Source organism: Pteropus vampyrus, unplaced genomic scaffold (genome assembly GCF_000151845.1).
Source record: "Pteropus vampyrus isolate Shadow unplaced genomic scaffold, Pvam_2.0 Scaffold321, whole genome shotgun sequence".
NCBI lineage: Eukaryota > Metazoa > Chordata > Mammalia > Chiroptera > Pteropodidae > Pteropus > Pteropus vampyrus.
Window position 1 is genome coordinate 1192723 of NW_011889102.1, and position 25836 is coordinate 1218558.

General features: G+C 43.5%; 1 protein-coding gene across 1 annotated transcript in view; it reads left to right on the top strand.

Moving 5' to 3' along the window:
* Nucleotides 1–25836, top strand: part of NAV2 (neuron navigator 2) — a 388116-nt gene that overhangs the window by 213121 nt on the left and 149159 nt on the right. The window contains exons 8-11 of the mRNA XM_023521874.1: nucleotides 7891–8992; nucleotides 13087–13199; nucleotides 17812–17920; nucleotides 19832–20221. Of these exons, the coding sequence (XP_023377642.1) occupies nucleotides 7891–8992; nucleotides 13087–13199; nucleotides 17812–17920; nucleotides 19832–20221 (1714 nt within the window). The remainder of the gene's footprint in view (nucleotides 1–7890; nucleotides 8993–13086; nucleotides 13200–17811; nucleotides 17921–19831; nucleotides 20222–25836) is intronic.

The window sequence follows — 25836 nt, forward strand, 5'->3', positions numbered from 1 at the left end:
TAAGTGGAGTCATACAGTATTTGTCCTTCCGTGATTGTTACATTGCACTTAGCATAATGTCTTCAAGGTTCATCCATGTTATAGCATGTGTTGGAATTTCTTCCTTTTAAGGACTGAATTAACATTTCATTGTATGTATGCACCACATTTAGTTTATTCATTTATCCAAATAATATTCATTGCTTATCCACTGATGGACACTTGGGTTCTTCCACCTTTTACCTGTTGTGAATAATGCCGTTGTGAACATGGGATTTAAGTCTCTGCTTTCACTTTGTTGGGGTACATATCCAGAATTGGAATTGCTTGATCATATTCTACGTTGAATTTTTTGAAGAACTTATTCCTATAGCAGTGCAAAGAGTTCCAATTTCTCCACAAACTCAAAAAACACTTGTTATTTTCTAGTTGTTCTTGTTTTTTTCTTAAATAATAGCCATACTAATGTGTATAAAGTGGTATCTCATTGTGGTTTTGATTTGCATTCCCCAATGGTTAATAATATGAGCATCTTTCTGTGTGTATTTTGGCCATTTATATATCTTCTTTGAAGAAATGTCTCTTCAAGTCATTTGCCTATTTTTTAATCAAGTTACTGTGTTGTTACTGTGAGTTATTGGAGTTCTTTTTATATTTGGGATATCAATTCCTTATTATATATGTGATTTGCAAGTATTTTGTCCCATTCTGTAGGTTGCCATTTCACTCTGTTGATATTGTCCTTTGATATACAATGGTTTTTTTTTTAATTTTGACAGAGTCCAACTTATATATGTCTTCTTTTTGGGCCTATGCTATTTTGGTGTCATATCCAAGAAATCATTGCCAAATCCAGTGTTACAAAGCTTTTGCCCTGTTTTCTTCTAAGAGTTTTTTTATAGCTTTAGCTTTTACATTTGGGTCTTTGAGTCATTTGAGTTAATTTTTTAATGTGATATAAGAATCCACCTTCACTTTTTTGCATGTAAATATCCAGTTTTCCCAGCACCACTTGTTGAAAATACTCTCCTTACCCCATTTAATAGTCTTAAAAATCATTTGACCATATATGCAAAGGTTCATTTCTTGGCTCTCTAGTCTGGTCCTTGGTCTATGTGTCCGTCTGTATGCCAGTACCACACTGATTTGATTACTGTAGTTTTGTAGTAAGTTTTGTAGTAAAACCTCCAATTCTGTTCCTTTTCAAGATTGTTTTGGCTCTTTGGAGTTCCTTGAGATTCCACATGAATTTTAGGATGGATTTTTCTGTTTCTACAAAAAAAAACATAATTGGGATTTTGATAGAGATTGAATTAACAGAGCAACTTCAAAAAGTTTTGTTTTTATAAATCACCATCCTTATTCTAACTTGGATGTTCTAGGAGCCTGTAGAATTATAAACATAAGACCCTTAGAGCATATAGATCCAAAGCCCAGCCCCTTCTTACTCCATGCCCTCTCACTTTTCTTGGTGGTTCTCATGCTTTCCTTTTCTCTCTCTGTACCTCCAAGGACCAAGAAGGAGTTGGAGAGAGAGACTAAATTTAAGCTTGTGCCCTTAATATTAGACATTGGTCACAACAGGGCTGAGAAAGCTCCTTTGTGAAGGCTTCAGGAATCCTGCAGAACCACTGAGTGGAATGAGTGAAGTTCATGTGCACCTCTGTGGTCTGGTGGCTGACGGGGTTGTAAAGAAATTGACCTGAGCAACTCTGAAAACAATCTTGAGCCTGTGCAGATGGAGTCCATGCACGTTAAAAAAAAAAAAAAAAAAAAAAACTGGTTTCAATTACCCTAACAAATTTGAATGCTCAAGATTGACATCTTGACAAATTATAGGAAATTGCAAGCATTTTCCCAGGCCCAATTATCAGGCTTTTCCCTGAAGACTACAAAGAGAATTTAGGCAGGAAATCTCCCCAGGGCAGGTTTAAAATCATAGTAGGGTGGCAGGAGATGGAATCAGCAGGTGTAGAACATGCTCCTTCAGTGCCTGTTGGCATTGGGACCAGACTACCAATATCTCCCTAAGACCCAGGGGACAGGGGAACCTGGGACCAGTGCTGGCCCTCGAGGAGGGAGAGGGGAAGACATGCTTATTTATGTGCCTTAGACAGTATTTTCATTTAGAAAGTATTTTGGTTACTTGTCAGGGAAGGTTAAGGCTGGTTGCCAGAAAAACCAAACTTTTCCCCTCCCCAAAGGAGGATTAATGCTCTCCCTAAATTCTTAAAAAAAAAAATAAAAAGAGCCTTTTCTCTTCTTCAAAGGCATCCTGTCTGCAGTGTTTCAAATGAGACTTTTCCTTCTTGCTGTGGTTTGTCAGTTGGTGGTGGGTGAACCTTGTAAGCTGGTTTTTTAGAACTGAAATGTTCAGTCTGCTGGGTGTGATCCACTAGTGGGCCATAAAATCTGTTCAGGAGCTCTGCGACCAGCATTTTGAAAAATGGGCTAGGGTAGACTAATATATCAGATCATCGTACACGATAAGAGTATATCCTAATATTTTTCAGTTTTACATATAGATATTTGGATGTTTATTTGGCGTGATGTTATATGTCATTTTCACTATGTTTAGTAGTCAAAAACTTGTCAAAGCCATTATTTTTAAAATTATCTTTGGCTAAACGAGGCCCAGTCATGTTGCCATGTCTGGCCATTCTCGGCAGAATGTTGTGTTTCAACAAATACATATAAATAAAGCTCGAAAAAAAGTAGACATTTCAGATTAGTTTTGAACTTAGTCCTTATTCGGGTCTTCTAATTTGATTTTTATTCAGTTGATTACATTTTCCAAAAAAAAAAAAAGATATAATAAACCTAAATATTTCTAGATTTAATGGAACAGTGTTTCTCCAACTTAAATCTTTCACAAACCTTCTGCATGATTTTTGCCAAATCTATGAACCACTTGCGTTTTTACTAGTTTCATATTTTCCTTAAATCAACTCAAATCTACATTTACTATTCATGAAACTGCTAATTTACATATGGGCTATTTATATTTTCAAATATACAATAAAATAAATATATAACTTTTAAAATATAAAAATGTTCACCCATGTGCCATCTAAAACAGTCTCACCTTCTTCAGTGGCCCACGTGCCATTGTTGAGAGAATACCGATGTTCAGAACATTCTTTCGTGCTTTCCTCCTTTTTCCCTCTTAGATTCCTTTGCTATAACAAAGGTTCCTATATGTGAGAAAAGAAACAAGAGCTTTTAGTTATTAGGAAGAGAAGTCCTCTTCATTTTAAAGAACCTACCCCACTCTCCCTCCCCACACTTGTTTTCAGAGAATACTAGCATTTCAGGATTCACTAACGACTCATTCAAGGTTGACTATACCTTGACTCAGCCAGTTTTCTCCATTTATTAGAAAACATCCTCAGAGAATTGTGGAGTGGGACTGTTTGAAGATGAAGAAGCACCTGCTTGTTACAGCCCAGGGTATGAAAGAACTTAGTGAGTGAGGGCTGCATTCCTGGGCCCCATGGGACAAGACTGACTGTGGCCCAGAGTCGTGCGGCCTCTTGGAGACTCACGGAGATTTGAATAGAAAGAGCTTAAAGTATTAATGAAATAGCTCATCCTCTTTTTACAAGCGGGGTGACTGAGGCTCAGAGGGGCAAAATGGCATAACTAGGATCACACCATCAGTTGAGGCCTGGTAGAGAAAGTCTCATGCTAAGAATCACAGAACCCTCTGCTGCTGGAAATGACTGCTTTCCAAAGAAAGAGGAGCGGGCCCCAAACAGCCATTTTAGCCAAGATCTGAGGTCACTGGTGTGATGACATTAGGAATGACAGAACTGTGTCAAGTTACCCTGGACAAGACTACTAATGACCTGGAGCCCCGTTCACTATTTAGGGGATTTCTGGCCATGATATAAGTGCAAAGTATTGATGATCTGTTCAATACTTTGCCCTTGTGCCCTGTAGTCCTACTCAGGGGTCTTCTGTTCTAGAAATTAGGTTGAGAATCATCTCCAAGTTCGACCTTTTGTAGCTATAATGAATAGTTTTGAAATGTCCCCATGATGTCATAACCAGGGGAGCCCAAGCTAAATGCCAAGTGGAAATTCTGGAACACCAAGTCCTGATCCTGGTTTTTTTCCCCCTGAGTTTAGGTTGAAGTTTTAATAAAACCCTAATTAATGACTATTCACAAATCTTGTGTCTCTGTTGCCTTAAATGAGACTTGCAAATGTCAAAACTACCTACCAGCAATTCAGAAACCATTTACAGTCGACCCTTGAACAACACTGTTTTAACTATGTGGATCCACTTATACATGGATTTTTTTTTTCAATAAATACTGTAAATGTATTTTCTCTTCCTTATGATTTTAATAACATTTTTCTTTATTGTAAAAATAGAGTGTATAATACAACATACAAAATGTGTGTTAATCGATGGCATATGTTATCAGTAAGGCTTCCAGTCAACAGTAGGCTATGAGTAGTAAAGTTTTAGAGGAGTTAATCTTATACAAAGATTTTCAGCTGTACAGGGGGTCAGTACCCCTAACCCCTGTATTGTTTAAGGGTATACAGTACTTATTATTTCCTATGCTCTGCAGGCTTTGGGACGCAAAGATGAATCAAACAGGGATTGGGCGAGGGGGGTGTCTCTGCCCTGGAGGAACTCACAGACCAGTGGAATAACAAACCAGCACATAGCAGAAACATGGTTTGACAACTTAAGAGTTATCTCCTCCACAAAGGTTTCCTAAACTCTCCGGGGAAAATTAGTGGGTCCCAATTCTTGGGTCTCAGGGTACCTTGTACAGCTCTCTGCAGCCCTGTACATTGCTTCTGTGCTCTGTTTTGAGGTCTGTTCCCCCTTGGACAGTAGGCAGGGGCTGTATTTTATGCAACTCTGTATTCTCAGTGCCTGGTGTAAGTAGGTGGCCCTCCAAGATCCTTTTATGGGGAGAGGTATGGACAGTATCCTAGGAAAACACAGCGTAGGGGAAAATACCATGCGATGCAAACCAGGCAGTTCATTCAGCTTGAGGGTCTTAGAAAGTTTGACAGAGGAAAGGCGTTTGAGCTGGAGTTTGGAAGATAAGTAGGAGTCTCTGGGAGCTGTTTTAGCGTGGCCTGAAAAGTGACTATGTGAGTGTCCACCTCACCTACCTTGTACGAGCCCTTTCTCTGCACCTGGCACCTTTCCTGAAGGACACACACATTTTCAGTGAGTCCCACATGTTTCACTTAGACAAGCCAGGTGTCAGGTGTTTAAGTTTGAGTCAGTTGTTAGCTAGCTAGGTGTTGGTTAATTTCTAACTGTGTAAATGTTAAAAATACACAGAAATGCTAGGTTGGGGCATTTCTTATCAAAACCATTTCAAGCAAGCTTTATAAGAATTCTAAGGAATGTGTGGGAGCAGAGAAGTGCCATTGGTTCTTGTTACTTATGGTCAGTGAGAAATATGCCTCAAACTTCTTTAGGAAAGAGGTGGGTACCTCTGAATTTAAAGTTGTAATTCCTGCAAGGACATTATTGCCAAAGTCCCCTTTTCCTTAGCACTTACTTTCTAACAAATAATAGCATTTACTTATTAATGACATTAATTATTGTCTGTTCCTCCCTGCTAGAATGTAAGGTCCAGGAGGGCAGGGATCTTTGTCACTGATGTATCCCCAGTGCAGAGAACAATGTCTGGCACATGCTAGGTGCTCACTGAATGAATGAGTATTGGATATTGGTATGAATGAAATATTGAATGAACGAATGAATACTTCTGCGCCAGATCTGGGCCCAAGTAAACAGAAAGACAGTTGTCCTAAGGATTGGTATTGGAGTGTCACTAGGATTTCCTCCAGAGGGGTGGCCATTGGTGTAGGCGGCCTCCTTTCCAGTGGCTAGCCAGGAACCAGCCTCCCCTCAGATGTCAGGAACATACCTAAGCAATAGAAAAGGCAATGCCTAAAAAGCACTCCAGTCGTTTCAGTGGCTGTTATTTAAATGTATTCTTCATCAAAGGAGGTAGCTGTGACGCAGTCCCAAGGAAGCAGTGTCGGGAGACCTGGGTTCAAATTCCACATACGTCCTTTTCTAGCTACATGACTTAGGGTTCATCATTAGCCCTCCCTGAACCTCAGTTTCTTCACTCAAAATGGGGGCAGTAATCTCCTCACCACACGCCCAGCGCTGCACCTCCTGACACCCAGGAGGCCCTCTGAAAAGCCAGCAGTGTGGGTGGGTTCCATGAGCCTGTTTCCGAGCCAGTCTCCGGCTCTCCCCAGGAAAAGATCCAACAACACCCTGTGAGTTTTGTTAGGGAGGATTGTGCAGTAACTGCTCCCCCCTCCACCCCCCCATCCAGAACCAAATCCCCAGTAAGTCAGGAAGATGTATGTGTTTTAAAACATTGGGAGGTCTGCTTTGGATCACCCTGGAGCTGTGGCTTCCCTGAGCAGCTGAGAGTGAAGGGAAGCAGTTCCTCTGCCGGGGGCTCCCCCACCCCTACCGGCTCGGCGCTCAGGGCCCACATAGGGGCTGCCTTCACTCGGCTTTGGCGGCCGTTGACTTTTAAATCATAAAAAGCCGCTCTGTATACAGTTTATTCTGTTGCTAGAAGGCAGCGGAACATAGGTATTAAAAAAAAGAGAGAGAGAGCAGAAGCGGCAGCCGTTAATCCCGCCAGGCTTCTGGGCACTGGAGCAGTTGCGGATGACAAAAGTTAATTAGAAACATGAGCAGTTTAACCGAAAACACTTGTGACAATTGGACGGACAGCCTCTCCAGTTGGAGAATTTTTTACAGGGAGTCATTTCGGGAGAAAGTGACTGCTGCTAGGTAAGTCATGCCATTGTGACTTTGTAGAAGGGGACGTGCTCTTTGGCAGCTGAAGTGCTGCATCCCGTCTGTCCCGAACACCCGGCGGGCATGGGGCGTGGGCAGGCGTGGGGCGTGGGGTGTGGGTGGGCGCCGGGCTCAGCCGTGACAAGCCTTTCCTGCCACTTTCGCTCTGACAGCTGCCCTTGCATAGGCGATAGAGCTACATCGTTCTGGATGCTGCTTGAAGAAGGGCCGTAGAGTTTTCTTGTCCGTGATTCGGGCGGCCTCGGTGGCCAACAGAACTCCAGTTTGGAACCCGCACTTCCCAGAATAATTCCAGTTCTAGTTTGGAAATGTTTCAAGGCTTTTCTGAGAAAAGAGTCTGGCTGGGGAGAGACTCCCTGAGTGCCAAGGGGAAAGCCTTGACTTTGAGATAACCTGCATGTTTTCTTGCCTACGGTGGAGCCACGTGCAGTTTTATCCTCTTAAGTTAAAAAGGCTTTCTTAATTTTAAGTCTCATCTGAATCATGTTTGTAACTCCTTAAAAGTGCCAACATAGGAAAAACTGATATACTTTGATAGGACTTAGGAACTTCTGTAGATAATTATCCTTCTGTAAAGATTATACTTGATTTCTCTCTCTCTCTTTTTTTTTTTTTTTTTTTTTGTCTGTTCTGTTTTAGTGTCTGTGACATTGTTTTCTTAAAGTTGGCTAATTCTCAGTTGTTTCACATAACTGGGAAATGGGGTTGTGGGCCGAATAATCCAAAACAGTAGATATTTCCTGCATCTTTCCTACACCACCACAGTGGTGGTGCAGGTTTTAGTCTGTTTGTTTTTCCATAAATTTAAGTGCTTAATTGTGCTTTGTGCACGTTGATGCATTTGTACAGCATATACTAAAATGTGACGAGGGGATGTGAACTGTGCGTGGTGGAAAGCAGGAGGACATCAAGTTAGGATTTAAAATTTAACCACAGATAATGCATGAAGCGGGTAATGGAACTGTATGGCATTTGAGTTTGGAGCAATTGGCTATGTAACTGTAGCCAACTTTCTCTGATCTACAGTGCAGGTCCACAGGTATAATTCAAGTTTCCTTCTGTTACCCATCTCTGCAGAGCCATTGGCAAGCCCAGCCTCCTCCCACCCCGGAATGAGCGAGAATACACCTGTTTCTTTGGAGAGTGGCAGCAGCTCCACCCCTGCTAATTGCGGTGTCTCCTCAGCCATCCCCCAGCCTGGTGCAGCCGCCAAGCCCTGGCGGAGCAAGTCCGTCAGCGTGAAGCACAGCGCCACATCGTCCATGCTCTCGGTCAAGCAGCCCGTGCCTGAGGCCCCCAGGCCCAGTTCCGATGCCTCGAAGTCGGCACCCAACAATCAGAAGTCCATGCTGGAGAAACTAAAACTTTTCAACAGCAAAGGGGGTTCCAAGGCGGGCGAGGGCCCAGGGTCGCGGGACACGAGCTGTGAGCGGCTGGAGGTTCTGTCCAGCGTTGAAGAGAGTGAGGAGGTGGAGGCCACGGGCCGCTCGCTCTCCACGGCAGGCCCCACGTCCAACAGCCCCAAGATCGCACTCAGGGGCATCGCCCAGAGAACTTTCAGCCGGGCGCTGACCACCAAGAAGAGTTCCCCGAAAGGCAATGAAAAGGAAAAGGAGAAGCAACAGCGGGAGAAGGAAAAAGAGAAAAGCAAGGACCTCGCCAAGAGAACCTCTGCGACAGAGAGGCCAGACCTCAAAGAGGGGCCAAAAGAAGACCCCAGTGGGGCAGTGGTGACCGAGATGCCAAAAAAGTCCTCCAAGATTGCCAGCTTCATCCCAAAAGGGGGCAAGCTCAGCAGTGCCAAGAAGGAGGCCCCAGCCCCTTCCCTCAGTGGAATACCAAAACCAGGAATGAAGAGCATGCCAGGGAAACCCCCAAGTGCCCCCGCCCCTTCCAAGGATGGGGAGCGGAGCCGGGCTGGGAAGCCAAGCTCGGGGCACCCCCAGCAGAAGGCCCAGCTCGATGGCAGACACTCCAGTTCCTCCTCCAGCCTGGCGTCCTCGGAAGGAAAGGGCCCAGGAGGGACCACCCTGAACCACAGCATCAGCAGCCAGACTGTCAGTGGGTCCGTCGGGACCACCCAGACCACAGGAAGCAATACCGTCAGCGTTCAGCTACCTCAGCCCCAGCAGCAATACAACCACCCCAACACTGCCACGGTTGCACCTTTCCTGTACAGGTAGGAGCAGCGCCGCCTGCCCTTCCTGGGCCACTGGACAAAGAAGGCTTTCTGGCGGCTCCTGGGTAATCAAAGGCAGGAATCAGGACTGCCTTGTGGGAACATTTAAGCCAACAGCTAAGGTACCGGCGATAGGCTCCTAGTAGAGGTATACACAGTGTGCTTGAAGGGGTAACGAATGCTGCAGGGTTCGGTGGAGGGTCAGAGCAAGCTAAAGAGAGGACATAGAATTTGAGCTGAGCCAGAATGAGTGGGAGTCCACCAGCCTTGCTCACAGTGGTCAGCGCGCTTCTGTGCTTCGGACGGGTAGTGCCTTTGGCCACACTGGACAGTTGAATGATGACTGGTATCTACATAGCTAAGGGGAACTGAGGACTGAATGATCAAATGTCATATTCTAGGCACTCATTTTACAGCTTCTACCCAAGGACACACACACATATGCAACGGTAGGCACACCCATACGCTCGTAGGTATGGACGTTAACAGTCACATGTAAGTGTGAGCACAGGTACACATTCGTATATAAAATGCAAGTGCTCATACATAACTGTTCACATGCAGAGATCCCTCCCATAACCCCCTCTCCCTGCCTGAGTTGTGTTCTGGGAGACTTTATTCCCATTCCTGCCAATAGCTGATGGCAAGACTGGCTTGAGGATTTGAGTGTAAAGCCAGCCAGAGTCAGCCAGTGAGAAATGTCAGGCCCCGTCTTGTCCCTCTTCTGTTTCCCTCTGCTCACCCTCCCCGTCACTGAGGATCACGCCTGAACTTTTTAACTGGGAGCCAGTCATCTTTTTATTAAATCACGTCATCAGCCCAGCTAACAGTCCCGAGAAGAGTGCCAGGGCTTAGATAATGACTCAGCACTGGTCTGCACACAGGGCTATTAATACAGTTGTTCTCTGAACCAGAGAGGCGACTAAATTGCTCCCCGTGAAATGTTTATCCTTCCAGTCACATTAATAGTCGTGAAGGAATGCATAATCCTGCATTCACAGATTCTTATGTGCATTTTCGAAATTAAAATATATGATAGTCTTTGATCACCATCCATTTCCCCCTTCCCCTTTGGCCGTTATAATTTAAAAGATTGTAAAATATTTAACCTTGTTTAGAAATTTTAAGCTTTTATGAAAGGTAAAACTCTTAATGATAAAGAGCCAGTGTATGACAAACAGGAAGAAGGAAAAAATACCATGTGTATCTGTCAAGCCCCGTTTTAATGTTAAGCTTACGCTGATGTCCTTCTGGCCCCTCTGAGGTGCCTTTGCTTTTTAGGTGAGCCAGGGAAGAGGTTAGAAAGAAGAGCCCTGGAATAGGAGTCGGGACTCCTGGACTCTGTCCCTTATCCGCTCACATATCCCTGAGTGGTCTTGGGACCTGGCTGCAGGAACCGCTATTGAGTGTGTACCAGTTGTGTGCAGAGACCTGGCTAAGAGCTTTCATGCCTTAGCTCATTTAATCATTCCCACATTTCCATGAGCTACCTACCTTTTTAAAAATCCCCATTCTATAGCTAAGCAAAGCTGAGGCTTAGGGTGATTAAATAATTTGCTCTGAGTCACAGAGCTAATAGCCAAAAGAGCTTGGTTTTAATCTCAAGGCTGCCCAACTAGAGGGACCAAGTTCTTAACTACCATACTCTCTTGGCTCTGTAAATCACTGCATCTCTGTGAGTCTGATGTCTTCATCCATAAAGTGAGGAGACTGGACTAGATCGGACTGTTCTCTAAAACACTCTCTCAAGTTTATAACTCACTGTATATAACCTGCAGTGCTCTGCCCAGACCTTCTCCATGTTAGCGATTTTACCAGGGGGTAAAAGGAAGATAAATTCTTTCAAAAAACACTCAGAATGAAATGTGCTTAGCAATTGAGAAGTAACAGTGGACACCTCTATCGCCATGTTTGTGTCATACCACATGCGATTTTCGTAGCAGCCAGGAGAGGTCGCTATTGTTACTCCCACTGTACAGATGAGGGCGCTGAGATTCAGAGGTTAAGTGACTTACTCAAATGTGCATGGCTCTCAAGTTATGGACCCCAGGCCTCAAGCCAGCTAAATGGTCAGACTCCAAGTCTAATGTTCCTTCCAGTGCCCCACATCTTACTAGACTTAAAATTTTCTCATTTATCCATTCAATACGTTTATCCTGCTTTGAGTGCCTGCTTAGCATATAAACTTGAGCAGATCTTGTTCTTATGTGTATAAAATGAAAACAGCCAGTCTTTGCCTTCAGAGAACTCTCAGTCTAGTTGAGGAAAGATTTATTAATTTCATTACATTGTAATAAACAGACATCAGAGAATGAGAGTGCTGGTAGGAACACGAGAGGCGAAGTGATCAGCGGGCAGAGTCCGAGAAGACGTCCAGGTCAAGATGACATGGGAACTGCATCTTAAAGGCAGATTAGGAGTAAATTAAGGAAGAGAGAAGAGAAAAGGGCCTTTTGGCAGAGGTTATTGTGACTACAAAGACAAAACTGTTAAGGGCGTGGTGTGGTCTGGGAATGGAGAGAAGCCACATGTGGGTGGAGCATAGGGCGGGGCTGTGTATAGGGACCGGAGCTGCAGGAGATGGGGCTGGAGATGATGGAAGGAAGAATCTCATGAGGTAGGCCATCTTCTACCACAATAAGGCGTTCAGACCTATTCAGTATGCTGTGGGAAACAGTAGGAAGCTTTTAATCAGAGGTTGGTGTGATATGATCACATCAGTATCACACAGATCATTGGCGTGAGGAGTGGACCAGAAACAGTGTAGGACAGAGGTCATGGATTCAGATGCCTGATCTGGCCCCAAAAGGTAATATGAATGGGAGTCTCAGGATGAGTAAGACTGTGACAAAGGGAATGACACACCTCTAGAGGGAGCGGCCACCACTTGGCACTGGCAGGCAGATTTCCTTATTTTTACTGGGAGAAGGCAGAAATCCAGCTCTTTCTTGTGAAATCTCCCAATTTTTAAATCTTGAAATTAATTTGAAAGCTTTAAAATACTACGCATACCAATAAGAATAAATCTGTAGGCTGATTCCTACACCTGACTGCCCTTTGCAGCCTCCAGGCTGGAGGCAGCATACCTGCTTACAAAGCACTTACAGGACCTAGGCAGAGATGATGAGAGCTTGGACTCTAGCCAGGGGATGGAGAGGAGCATTGAGAATGTGAAAATCCTTTAAAGGTAGAGGTGACTAGAAGTAGGAACTGATGACTTCAGTAGGAGGCCAAAGGGAGGAAGAACAGCTGGATGACTTGAGGTATATTAGCACATCCTCCACATTTAAGACAGTTCTCATTCTTGGCAAATGCTTTCTTCATGGAGAGTGTAATCTCATTGAGTTAGCTCAAGATGCTAATGAATTAATAATGTAACCAGGGTTATGCATCTGACTACTGTTATACATTTGCACGCCATGCCTAAATGAACTGAGGTAGTTGTGGCATGAACACATTGCATGAAGCAGTTGCCTCGATTTGCTTGACAAATAAGGGCATGGAGAAGGTTTGGGGAAGTACACGTTTCAGTCAAGTGTTGAAATAACGATCAATGAGACCTTTCATGTCAGAAGATCTGAGCTCTGAATCAGAGACCTGGAGGGCAAACACACCTGCTTGGCACACAGTCCTGACTGCTTTTACAGTTGCCTTTTCAGAGAGAGCCACGCCAGGAGGATTTGGGGGGGCTCTAGGGGGCGGCAATGGAGTCATCTTTATGCTTGACTTGCTGGTGTTGCTGGTTCCTTAGAAGCTGCTCTTTGGCATAGGTTAAATGATCTGAACCACCCAGTACTCTCTAGCATTTTTCCGGCCAGACTTAGTGCCCCGATGGGGATTCAAGGAAGCGTTTCCCCGTGAGAGATTGCGACCCTCTGTTTGGGTGATGAATATTTCATCTTTTACGGTTCGGTGGCTCTCTCTATTTCTGGGACATTGCTCCACATGGGCTAATGAATTATTTAGCATCAGTCTGCTGGTCTGCTCTGTTCTAAAGCTTCTTGTTGAAGGAGGTGCTGTGGTCAGACCACAGTGGTCCAGATGTGGGAATTACTGCTTATGACAAGTGTGTCTGCTTTGGTTTGTGTGTGAAGGTCCCAGACAGACACCGAAGGGAATGTTACTGCCGAGTCCAGCTCAGCGGGTGTGAGCATGGAGTCCAGCCATTACTCCAAGAGTGGACAGCCTGCTCTGGAAGAACTCACCGGTGAGTATGGAGCCTCAGAAATTCTGTGTCTGTTGGTGATTCGGCCTCCCATGTAACCACCTGCTGGATGAGCATGAACCCAGCATGGTTTGAAGTAGATTTACTATTGTGTTGACTGATGAGCTAAAAAGCTTGTTTTCTTTCTTATTATTTTCCTTCTCTTTCTCCCCTGTTCTCACTGTCACACAATCTACTCCCTCCTTCCCAGAATTAGAAATAAGTCTCTTACCTGTTGGCAAATCCTGTTCTAAGATATGTTCCGTTTCATTCTTGTAGGGGCTGTGGGCTGCTCTGACACTTAACTTTGAGTCACCCTGTTTACTCTTCAGATAACATTGCTTTCCAACAAGAGTTAGAACTCTAAAATACTGACTTTTTTTTCTCCTGTATGGAAGCACCGATTGAACATTGTTCTTAGCATCCTCCATTAATTGGAAGAAGATTACAGCATGCCACTTTTACCAAAAACAAAATAATCAATTTTATTCAAGTATAACCTAGATAATGATGGTTAAAATGGCATTATGTAAAATATAAAATCTGCAATTATCATATAGCTAGTTCCACAAATATTTACCTATTCATTCTACTGTCCCATTCTTCATTTAAAGGAGCAAAGTTAACATCTCAGTGCATTCTGAATTTCCACCTTCTCTGTCTCTCTTCCCCATTCCCCAACTCTAATTCTGTGCCTTGTGTTCCAGCAACTTCTAATCGGGGAAGCGAGTGGTAAACTACATATTTAGCAGTGGCTGTGTTATTCTTCTCCTATCTTATCACTTCCAGAGATGTATTATAAATTGAATACGTGTTTCAAATTTATTTATTAGACTAAATATCCATGACCACATCATTTTAGGAGCCATATTACAGCTGTGGAATTGGTCTGCAGCCCATGTGATCGAAGCTTACCCCTCTCACCATTAGCTCTGAGTATAAATATCAGAGGATCTGAGAGATTTGACGACTTCCTTTTGGTCCTGCTGGCTGGGCACAGTGATGGCGCAGAGAGGTTTCAAGCCCATTTGTAAGTGATCCATCTTCCAATGGTTCAGGCCCCCACATTTGGGGTCGATTTGCTTCCTTCTCTCCAAGGTTTATAGCTTCTTTGCATATGAGGACACGGATAGCACAGGAGGAGGGCCAGGAGAAGGGTGTGGAGGTCAAACGACTGCTCAGTTCTCCACGCACATTCCAGACCATGTTCTTAATGCCCACATCAAAAGAGCCACGCCAGTCCTTCGGAACCCGGCATGTATCAGATGTGTGTCCCGTGGAGTTGGATGGATTCGTGTCAGGCACATTTGAAAAGCAAAAGCAGCAGCCACATACACTTAAGTTTCAGAGTGACAGATCGCAGACTCTGAGCTTCATTCATTTTTCTTTTTCTCTCCACATCTCCTCTGCATCAGAACTGCAAAACCAAGTAAGAGCTCAGAAAGCCTGAGATGTTCTCAGTTTCTCTGGAGAACAGAACTGTGTAGCCAGTCACACCTGATCAAGCACTCTTCCATGTTCAGTCAAATAGTATAGGTTGCTAATGAAAATTTCTTGATCAGGGTTACTTGCCTTTACATTCAAGCAATAGAATGCACATGTGTGGCTGTACAGTGAATTACTTTATGGAGATGCTGCATAGTGGCATAGGGTTGAATTTAACGTACCCACAACTGATCCCTGGAAATAAATGGTTGATGTATTTAGAAACAGACATTTATGAGGCCGTTTCATCAGTTCGTAGTTCTTCCCCTTGCTTAGACAAGTAAGTGGATTTTCCCATAGTGCTTTGTCATTTACATAGCATCATAGTTAAGGACTGCATCCTGGATTGTGGAGTTAGAAGTCCTGTTTGTTTATGGTCCAGCTTATGAATCTCTTATATAATTTACTGATGAATCATCTTTCAGTCTCTGCTTGAATATTTCTTATGATAAGAAGGTTATTCTTTCATAAGGCAGCCCTTCAGTATTTTGTCAGCTTTAACAGGTAACAGAGTTCTTTATTCTTACATTTCTAATCATTGGATATAATCCAGCATCCTGATGCCCACAGACAATTAACCACCTTTTTCATGTAGCAGCTTGTCCCTTTAAGCCTGCTTTTCCAAGTAAAAACCCCAGGTTCTATCTTTGTTATTTTTGTAATACCCCGACATCCTCTAAACTCAGCCCTACGGGGTCAGAATGTGTGCTGTTCTATCGTGGCCAGTGGCTTGAGGGAGGGCAGCCTTTGGCAAATGTGAGAGAGCCACAGGCAGACCTGGAATAGCTTACTCAATTTTTAAGATCTCTGTATAAGCTGAAAGGATCCTGCCATTGCCACCAGAGCAGGGATGTATTTTTATTTTATTCAGGCTGAGAGTTGGTGGGAAAATCTGACATTCACTTCATTTTCTAAGGAGGCAGAACTGACAGTTCAGCATGCGATCTCCTAAGCAAGGCAGGTGGATTACTGGTTTTCATTTCTATGGCACTCTTGAAATCTGGTGTGTGTATAAGTCTGGGTGGAGCAAGCATTTCCCAGCAGGACCCCCAAGAGGGAAGCGGAACACTCTAACTCAATGAGCCCTCATTTCGTGCCAGGCATATCTTATGTGTCATCTCATTTGATCTTCCCCCTAACTCTTCAAGGGAAGGGTTTTATCTTCATTTCACAGATAATCTTTAGAAAGAATAAGTGGCATGTCCAAGGTCCAAGTGGCTAATAAATAAGCAACAGTGCCGCGATCCAAGCCTTTATCTGTCAGAATGCAAATTCTATGCTTTTTCTTCAACACTCCACTAATCAAATGCCTTTTGGACAATAAATATTTCTTGGACATTCCTAGGTATGTGTGGGGGTTACCGGAAGTCAAGGTGAGAGATGCCATCTCATCTCAGAGATCTTTAAATTTCTAAAGGAGAGACAACGCAGGCAAACTTGCCACGAATAGAGAGATGGGTCAATAAATATAATTATACCTTTTGTGTGTGATTAAGCTAATTAATGATGGTAATTTGAAAACTGGTGCCTAGACTTAGCTTCATAATAAATGTTCACTGCAGGGCCTAGAGCTGTCCAAAGGATCAGTACCTTTTTGGGCAGCCTTACGTAGATAAAATGTGGCCAAACTGGCAGTAAAAGATACTTAATTGATGGCCCAGAAGATGGATGCAGTTACATTCCTCCAAGGCGTTTGGGGAAGGTAAAGTAGGCATTCATCACTGATTTTGTTTAAAATCACATACCTACATATATGTATTTTAAAGAATTGGGTGGGAAATACAAGTTTGACTACTTTTCAGATAAGAAAAAAATAAATGCCTTCCAAATTTCTCTTGATTACAAAGAGGGAGGAAATTGAAAACACTTGCATTTTCAAGGATAGAGAATTTGCTGTAGCATATTTCCTCCATAAAAATCACATAGCTATCATTTAATCCAGCCTTTAGGCACCTCCATGCTGAGAACAACCTAAGGAAGTTGTCATCTGTCTCAGAAGGAAGGTTAATTCTATGACATTTCTTAGCTGCCTGTAGTCCTATTAATGACAATTACAAAAGTTCTACTTAGTGTCTGATGTAAATTCCACTTGCTGCTGTCCATGTTACTAGGTTCTATAGAGACATTTTAAAAATATTGCTCAACACTAGAAATAGTTATAGTCTTTTAAAGACCCTTGATTGTGGTTCTTTAGGCTTCTCACCCCTCCCTAAAATTACTCTGAGAGAAAGATTTGTTCTTTTAATCATTATTGTAGTTTTTCTCCATTTCCTCTTTCCCTTGTTAAGCCCAATCAAAACAATAACCAGAGAATCGAAAGCAAGGCTGATCCGAGAGGGCACACGGCTTCCTGGCTTGTGTGTGGCCTCCATCTCTTGGGACATTTGTGCCAGGTTGACCTCTAGGAAACTCTTGTCCAGAGAATGGAAGTCCCTTATCTCCTAGTGCGAAACCTGAGTCTTTTTGATGGCTTCCTGCTCTGCAGCTCCAGCAGGCATGAGCTGAGTGCTCAGGCTAGGCATCGTGCTCAGTAATCTCCAGCCCCTATGCCATTTAGTACCACAGCTGTCCTTCAGGATCAGTATTATTACTGTCCTCACTTTAGGATGGTGGAATCTGAAGGATGGAGAGGATTATTGACACTTTCCCCATGATCACACAGCCAGTGAGCAGAGGAGCCAGAATTTGAGATTACATAAATCAAAGAAAAAAAGCAAACCTCTCTCTGTAGAAATACTGTGATTAATAAGTGCAGATCTTTTAGCCACTACAAGTTCCATTTGTAATGTAGGGCTGGTAGACAGCAGCACATGTCAACTTGTGTATGTCTTTTTTTGGAGAGAGTGTGAAAATGTGTTTATGTCTCACACTAAGTACTTTGCTTCTGTAAGCTAGACATCACCTGTTTCAGGAGGGACCTGGAGGGAGAAGAAAGACTTCTCTCCTTGGATTTAACGCCTTTCTGTGGGCATTCATTCATTCATTCATTCATTCTCAAATCCTTCTTAAGCACTCCTGATGAGCCAGGCCTTGAGCATACAACATGGTTATGTCATGGACACAGTTGCTGCTCCCATGAAGCTCACCATCTATCTGAGAATTAAAATCATTTTAACCCTCACCTTTCCAGGGGAAGATCCTGAGGCTCGGCGGCTGCGGACCGTGAAGAACATTGCTGACCTGCGGCAGAATTTGGAGGAGACCATGTCCAGTTTACGGGGAACTCAGGTTACACACAGGTATCTGGAGCAGGAGTTGCTTTACTGAACTAGCTGGTAACTTGGTTTTCACACAGCTTCACCTGTGCTTGTTTCCGCCGCTAGCAAAGCGATGTGGTTAACAATGGAATAAATAACCTTGATTGTGAGATGTGCTGGAATTGACAAAGAATGCCACACAGCGTGCAGAAGGGAAGTGTAAGTAGCAAGAATTAGTGTAGACAGATTCTTCCCCAGAGCAGAAGGCTGCTAAATCTATTTAAAAGAGGGTATTGTAGACCAGCTCCGTTTAAATTTCACTTTACATGAAGTTTTTAGAACTACGTTATGCTGTTGAAATGAGCAGGTGAACTATATTTGACCTGTGTGATAAGCGAATGACTTGAATTCCTACCTGGTCTTCTGGTACACAACACTCTGTAATGTTGTTAGTCATGCCCGTGTATAAAACACATAAGGAAATATTTATAAAAAGTTATGATCGTGTTTAAACTATGATTTAATTGGATGAAATCTAGGATTACACTGAAAACATTTATGAGGTTGTTTTCATTGCTGAGCAAGAACTGGAAGAGGATGCAACCCTGGGATACCCTTTGTGATTCCGGCAGAACCACTTTGCGTGGTCTATGTTTGTCTTTGATAATCAAGACCAAGCCCCAGGTACCCCCTCTGACTTCCCAGAGCATTTCCTTTGCTTCTCCAATTTCAGTCTCTTTGATAAATGAATATACCAAGGAGATCGCAGGGCTTCCCCACTGCCAGCAGTTTTTGTAGATTGGGGTTAAGCACCGTGGGTTTCATCTGAAACAAGACTGGAGCCCAAACCTTAGGGGTCCCCAATATGAGGAGAGTAAGGCCACTTGCAAGGTCAGAGGGAAACAAACAGTTGTGGCACGAACTTGATTCTTCCAGAGGAGAGTGAACTGGGGAGCCGTCGTGTAGGACCCCCTAAACCTTTAGCTGTTTTAAAGCATGGAGCCGGATACCAGACCCTGAGACTCTGATTAGGTGTGAAACATCCCTGTTTCCACCAGTCACCAAAAGTAACTCTGGGTTACAGCAGTTTAGTGGACTAGGATGGTGGTTACAGGAGAGACAGCTTCAATGGTTTCTCCTGCAGGAAAGAGTCTCACTTTCTCTGCTCAGTTAGAGACCTCGGTGCAGCTCTGGAGAGGTACACCGATTATCTTGATTCTGCACCAAGACCTGCAGGGCCGGGAAGACCGTGGACCGCAAAAGAGCCTTTCTGATGGCCGAGGACCAGCTCGGTCTCCTGGTGGATGCAGACACATGTAGTTTGATTTATTTCCCATGTAATTTGATCTCAAGCCCAGGCATTTACCACTCTCTTCCAGCCTCTTGCCTCCAAAGCTTAGTAGTCATTTTGGACAAAATGTAGGAGAATCAAAAGTGTGGGGGAAATGGACCTTAGGGGGTTGGGAAAGCCAGGCTTTCCCCACCTGCTCGGTCAGGAGGGAGCTGAGGAGGTGATATGATATTAGGAGCTCCAAAGTGGACAGGTGGATCCTGCCTTTGGAAAAGGAGGGCTGTGATGCAGCATCCTCCATTGAATGGGCAGGTGGGTACCTCGATGCCCCATCGTTATCAGTTCTGCATTTTCTATTTCCTAGGTTGGAAAGAAGATTTTAGTAGTTAAGGTCATGTAATTAAAGTAATTCATAGTGGTGTGTTGTACCATGTTTTAGGGGGAAAAGTCTCCGCTGGGCTTTTCAGAAAGTTATATAGATGTGCAGATATGTCTTCATTTTTAACAGAGGGAATACACTGGGTGGTTCTTCGTGCATGTTGTTTGAGCCTGTTTTGTTTATGGGAAATATTACATAGTTCTAAAAGAATTAAAGAACATGTAAACTGCAAAGGCTTTTAGGCACATTATAGTCTAACCCAAAGTGACTTTTACATTTTTAGCACATTGGAAACCACATTTGACACCAATGTCACCACAGAGATAAGCGGACGCAGTATCCTCAGCCTGACAGGCAGGCCCACTCCTCTCTCCTGGAGACTCGGCCAGTCCAGCCCTCGGCTCCAAGCAGGAGACGCCCCCTCTATGGGCAACGGGTACCCACCTCGAGCCAACGCCAGCCGGTTCATCAACACCGAGTCGGGCCGCTACGTGTACTCTGCCCCGCTCAGGAGGCAGCTGGCATCCAGAGGCAGCAGTGTCTGCCATGTGGATGTCTCAGACAAGGCTGGCGATGAGATGGACCTGGAAGGCATTGGCATGGACGCCCCTGGCTACATGAGTGATGGGGATGTCCTGAGCAAGAACATTCGGGCGGATGACATCACAAGCGGGTGAGTCCCTGGGTTTCCTCTCCTTTCACGGAGCAGGAGAAGGGTTGGCACCTGGTTTCTTTTTGGCCAGGCTTTAAGTTCTCCAGAAGAGATCAGACAGCCTATTTCACTTTCTGCTATCCACGTCAAAGGCTGTGTGGTGTGGAGGGTAACCCTCTGGGCTAAGAGTCACAAGACCATGGCCGCAGTCCATGCTTGTCTGGGTGATTCTAGCAAGGCTCCCCTGGCAGCCAGAGTGACACTTGACAACAAACCACATTGTGTCAGTCCTTTAAACCATATCTTGCACTTAGAGTGGAATCCAGACTCCTTAGCATAGCCTACCTGGACCTACGGGATTTGGCCCTTACCTGACTCTTAGATCCCATGATTCTCTACCACCTCCTGCCCGCTTGCGTCCCCTGCTGCAGCTTTTCCTTCTCTTCCTGTCTCATCAAGCTCCTGCCTGCCTCACAGCCTTTGCACCCTCTGTTTCTCTACCTGAATTCTATTCCCCACATCTTTTGCACGGCTAGTTCCTTCTTGCTCCTCAACTGGCATCTCTTTGGAGGGGTCCTCCTTGACCATTCAACTTGAAGTAGTGTATTTGGCCTTACCCAATGCCCTGTCCTCCCCAATACCCTGTCATATGCTCCTTTGAAAGCTTACCGCTTTTTGAAATCATCCTGATTATGTGTTTCTTATATTTATGGTCTCCCTGGCCCCTCCTGCTTGCAACAATAAACACCATGAAGAAGGGACATTGTCTGGCTTGTTCACCACCAAATCCCCAGTCCATTAATAGATATAGGAGCTTATAAATATTGCTGAGTTAATGAACTCATGGATCGATGAGTAACTCAACCAACCCAACCTCCCGTTTCTCCATTTGTTTCACATGTGAAGTTAAGGGGAGTGATGAGATGATGTCTAAGCTGTGCCGTGACTGTGTGGCCCGAGGCTTGGCTTCTTGTTTTTAGCTCCACTTCCAAATCACTGTGCAAACTGAAGGTGCGTCTGTTCCTTCCACTTGCCTTAGACGTCGTCTGTTAACCTGACTCACGCAGAAGTTTTCCAAGGTCTTTTCCTCCTCTGACATTCTAGCAGTCAAAATGACAGGCGATAAAAATCAGGCATAATAATCATACCACTTATTTCTATGAACAGTGATCAAGAACTGATGTATGAGTCAATATTTTCATAATTTAATAATATTATGTGTCAAGCCCTGTGCTAGTGCTTTATATATATTACCTTCTATCCTCATAGCAATCCTTTGAGGTGCAGGGGATAGCATAATCTCCATTTTATAGACAACTAAACTAAGGCTTGGGAGTGTTAAATGACTTGTCCAAGGTTCTACAGTTGTCCAGAGGCAGAGCCCAGGGCCAGTGGCTCCAGAGCCCTGTTCCTTAACCACTGTCCCCTGTCATCTTGCCCAGCATCTTACTGATGCATTGAAATAGTACAATTATTGGAGTTTCTTTCAGAATTAGTTACTTTTGCTTAGTTCTACCTGTCTGACTAGAAACGTCCTTTCGTTTAATTCAAAGCTTAGACTTAGAGGAGCTTTGGCTTTCTGCCTGTTACTTTTAGAATCGTCCTGTCATGATATCTTGGAAGATGGGAGCCACCAAACTCATACAATGTAACACATTTCTGCCATCCAGAATGGCTGGGAAAGTTAACGGACTGATAAGTGACTTGGTTAACTTAGGGCATCATTTTGTATTTCTTATTTTCCATGTACATGAAAACAATAGTATACATCGATTACTAAAATAACATTGCATATAATTTGATCTTTTTATTATTATTTAAGAGACTTTTGGTATCTAGCATGGCCTCAAGGTTGGCATTATCAATCGCCACTGTAATATTACGCCAGAATATTTCGTGGGTATTTCAGGATTTTTGTATCCTGTTATAGAGTTTATTTTATTGTCAAGTCTGTCTTTTAATCTTCAATATATGATCAGTGTATTTATTTTGATGTAGTATTGACAGTTTCCACAAGATGGAGCTATTGAAACACTCCAAACTGAACTACAGTGATGTTACAGTGAGAAACTCTAGCTTCCTTAGCTACTCAAACCAGAGCCTTTACCCCTGCTAAAAAGCCCAAATGTTTACATTTTAGTCACTGCATTAGGGAGATTACATTCTTAGAAAGTGAGAGCACTCAGAGCAGTTGTAGATAAAAGTGCGGACATGTAAGCAAACCACCCCATTATTGAAATTGAAGAATTCTGGTCCAGCTTTCCTTTTCCCATTCCTTTTAATGTAGAAATCTATCTCCAAAATGAGGAGAGGTAGCCCAGATGGCATTTAATGCTCCTTCTAGTTGTAACATTCTAGGACGCTAATTAAGCATAATTCCACTCTATGGAAGTACATGAGCTTTTGCTTTGGAGGCCAGATATCTGTTTGTTTTTACATGCTGAATCAAGGGCAAGACAGTTAATGGCGTTTTTACTCATTTCTTTTTTCTCTTACATATATGACAGGATTGCAGATATCGAAGGACTGGTCATTTAGTCTGTGTTTCAGAGGCTGCTAAATGAGTCATGTTGCTGAGGCAATTGGTGTAGTGGAAAGAAAACAGACCGAGATATCTGACAGATGGCGCTTAAACCCTGCTCTGCCACTTGTGCGCTCTGTGACACCAGGCACATCATTTAACTTCCCTAAGCCTTGAAGCACTACAGTTAATATGGTTCTTAACCTCCTACAATTAGGTTTCTCTTTGAGGTTGTATCTGATTAATGGCAAATATCTGATAAAGACACAAAGTCTCAGACAGGATCTAGTTATCAACCTCAAACATCCAGGCACTTGGAAACAATGAAGCGATTAAAGTTTTCATCCAGATGTTTGCTTGGCCTTGATGTATGAGTAATATATAAATCCATAAAAAGACTCTTTAAGGAAAATTCTTGTAAAAGTTTACAGCAAGTTTATTTGGAAAGCCTGATATGGAAGTAAATTCCAGTTTCTGAAGTCCTATGACCTTTGTTTTTTAAATGACACTGTACCTCTGCTTGGTATAATAGCTATTTTTTGATGTCTCTAGTCCATTGTCTCCACTGAATGGTATGCATGTGTGTGGAGCTTAACTAAGAATCTAATGGCAAATGCCTTTTGTCTGTGTGGCAGGGTGGGTAGGGGGCACACATAAGCAATATCCTTCTATTGCACTTAGTATGTGCCAGGCATGTTAAAGTACTTTACAAGTTGTCACCTGACCTCACCACTTTCTTTTATTAGATTGATAAATTGGGCTTTGGCTGTAGTTAGTGGAAAAGAATTTAAAATGACAGATGAAGACGTCTCTTACTAAGTTTTGATCTGTGAAGTCAATCCATCTACTCATCTTCTAAAATTCAGAGTGCCATATGGTACAGAATAAAATTAAGGGGACAGACTTAGCATCCATATGTTTGGAAAGATGATTTTTTTCTTTTTCAAGGAGGCACTGGATTGTATAATCTTCCAAAGTATGAATTATACATTCCTTCCTGGAAAAAAAAAATGACCATTTAAATTTAACATCAGAAATTTTTCCAAGAACTTTTTATGGCTTCCCATTGCCTGTGGGAACAGATCTCAGTTTCTTAACTGAACATGGGAAACTCTTTATGATCTTTCCCTCAGTTGCCCTCCCTGCCTTAGCCCTGGCCACATACCTCCTCACACACCCTACACTCCCCATTGCTCTCTCCTACCTGCCATTCTCTTACCAAAACTTGTTTCCTGCTTTTGCAAAGCTCTGTGCCTCAGGAGATGCCACTTTCTCCCTGGAATTCCTTTCCCACTGAGCCCATTTTTTTGATCCTAAAATAAACACCTCCTCTGTGATGCCTCCCTAGACTTCCCCAGTGAGAGTTAGCTCTGTCTTAGCTGCTTTTGGTGGCCTTGGTTTACACCCAACCATATGTCTGAGCATTTTACTTTACATGGAAAGTGTTTGAGAGGGGCTGGATGGTGTTGAGGAAAGAGTATGGTCTTAAGAGGCAAACAGATTTGAGATTTAGTCCTGGCTCTGCCCAATGTACTGGAACGAGTTCTTAACTTTTGGGAATTAGAGATAGAACTTGAAAAGCACCTGGCAGAGTCTGGGATGCTTGAGAAATATTGTATACCATGTATATGTGTCTGCATGTGTATGTTCCTCTAAATTTGGAGCTCTTAGAAGGCAGAGAGTGTCCGTTATTTTTCTAAACTCAGAGACTAGCACAAGTAGGTTTTTAATAGACATTTTGTGAATGGTCTATTCTGCAGGCCTACCCTCACAGGACCTTGGGCTTATATAACTTGCCACCACCAGCTGTGAAACTCAGTTTTTGTATTTACAGAACACTTGGGGAAATTCACCTTTTCCTCTGGTGTCTTTTGGTGAGATGCATAGCTCCATCTAGTGGCCAACATGAATGTGATGATGTGGTTTTGATTTTTAACTCTATGAGGAGTTATTTTGGTTTAAGACTGAGGGCCGAGGAAGTAGACATTTTAGCAGTGGCTTGTCTTTCTTATGTAGCCTGACCAGTAACCTAGTGTGGGAGAGAAAGCTGGGCTGTGAACAAGCTCATCTTCTTTGCTGACTTTTTAATGGCTGAAGTCTTCCCTGTTGGGTGGCAGGGATTCCCCAGTCAACAGGTATAATATGGGCACTGGTGCCCGGGAGACTCAGCTCTTCAGAAGCTGAGGAATTGATCCCTGCTGAATGATTCTTAGCTCTATAACTATGTCAGGGTTTGTCTAGTCAGCTTGGGCTTTATGGCGAAATACCTTAGCCTGGTGGCTTAAACATTTATTTCTCACAGTTCTGGAGGCTGGAAGTCCAAGATTATAGGGCCAGCATGCCTAGATTTTGCTGAAAGTCCCTTTGCTGTGTCCTCACATGGCAGAGTGAAGAAGCTCTGGTGTGTCTTCCTCTTCTTCTAAGGGTGCTAATCCCTTCATGGGGGCTACACCCTCACAACCTCGTCAAACCCAGTTACTTCCCAGAAGCCCTCCTCCTAATACTGTCACATTAGGGGTTAGGGCTTCAACATATGGGGGGGGGGCGGGGACCACAGACATTTAAGCCATAACAGGGTGTTTCATGCTTTTGTGAATCATTGGCATGTGGAACACTTGTGTTTAGATCGCCTTTCTCATTACTACCTACCAGGTCACCTCATAGAAGCCCTCCTTGATTCTGTCCAAGCAGAGGCAGTGATTCTTTTTTCTGGGCTCCCATGGTACTTGACATACCTGTAATTGCACTGATAGTGGCACATCAGAATTATTATGAATATCTGTGTGTATGTGTATAAAATCAAACAAGGCACCCATATAAACTACTTTTTAGACTGCTTTAGTGCATTGATTATGAGGAAAGGAGCCCAGACCTATTACAAGCCCTTAAAGATTAAAATCAAATCTGTCTTAAATGCTCCCATATCTTCATTGACTGGCCCAGTGCCTGCCTGTTTAAGCAGTCAATAACTATTTGTTGAATGAATGCTATAACCAACCTTCAGCGAAGCAAGACCAGTCACCTGCCTCTGAATGAATATGTGCTTAAGTTCAAAGCTTGAGGCCCCAGCTATATAGTCTTCTCCTTGGCCCTGACCGATTATTCCAGACTTTTG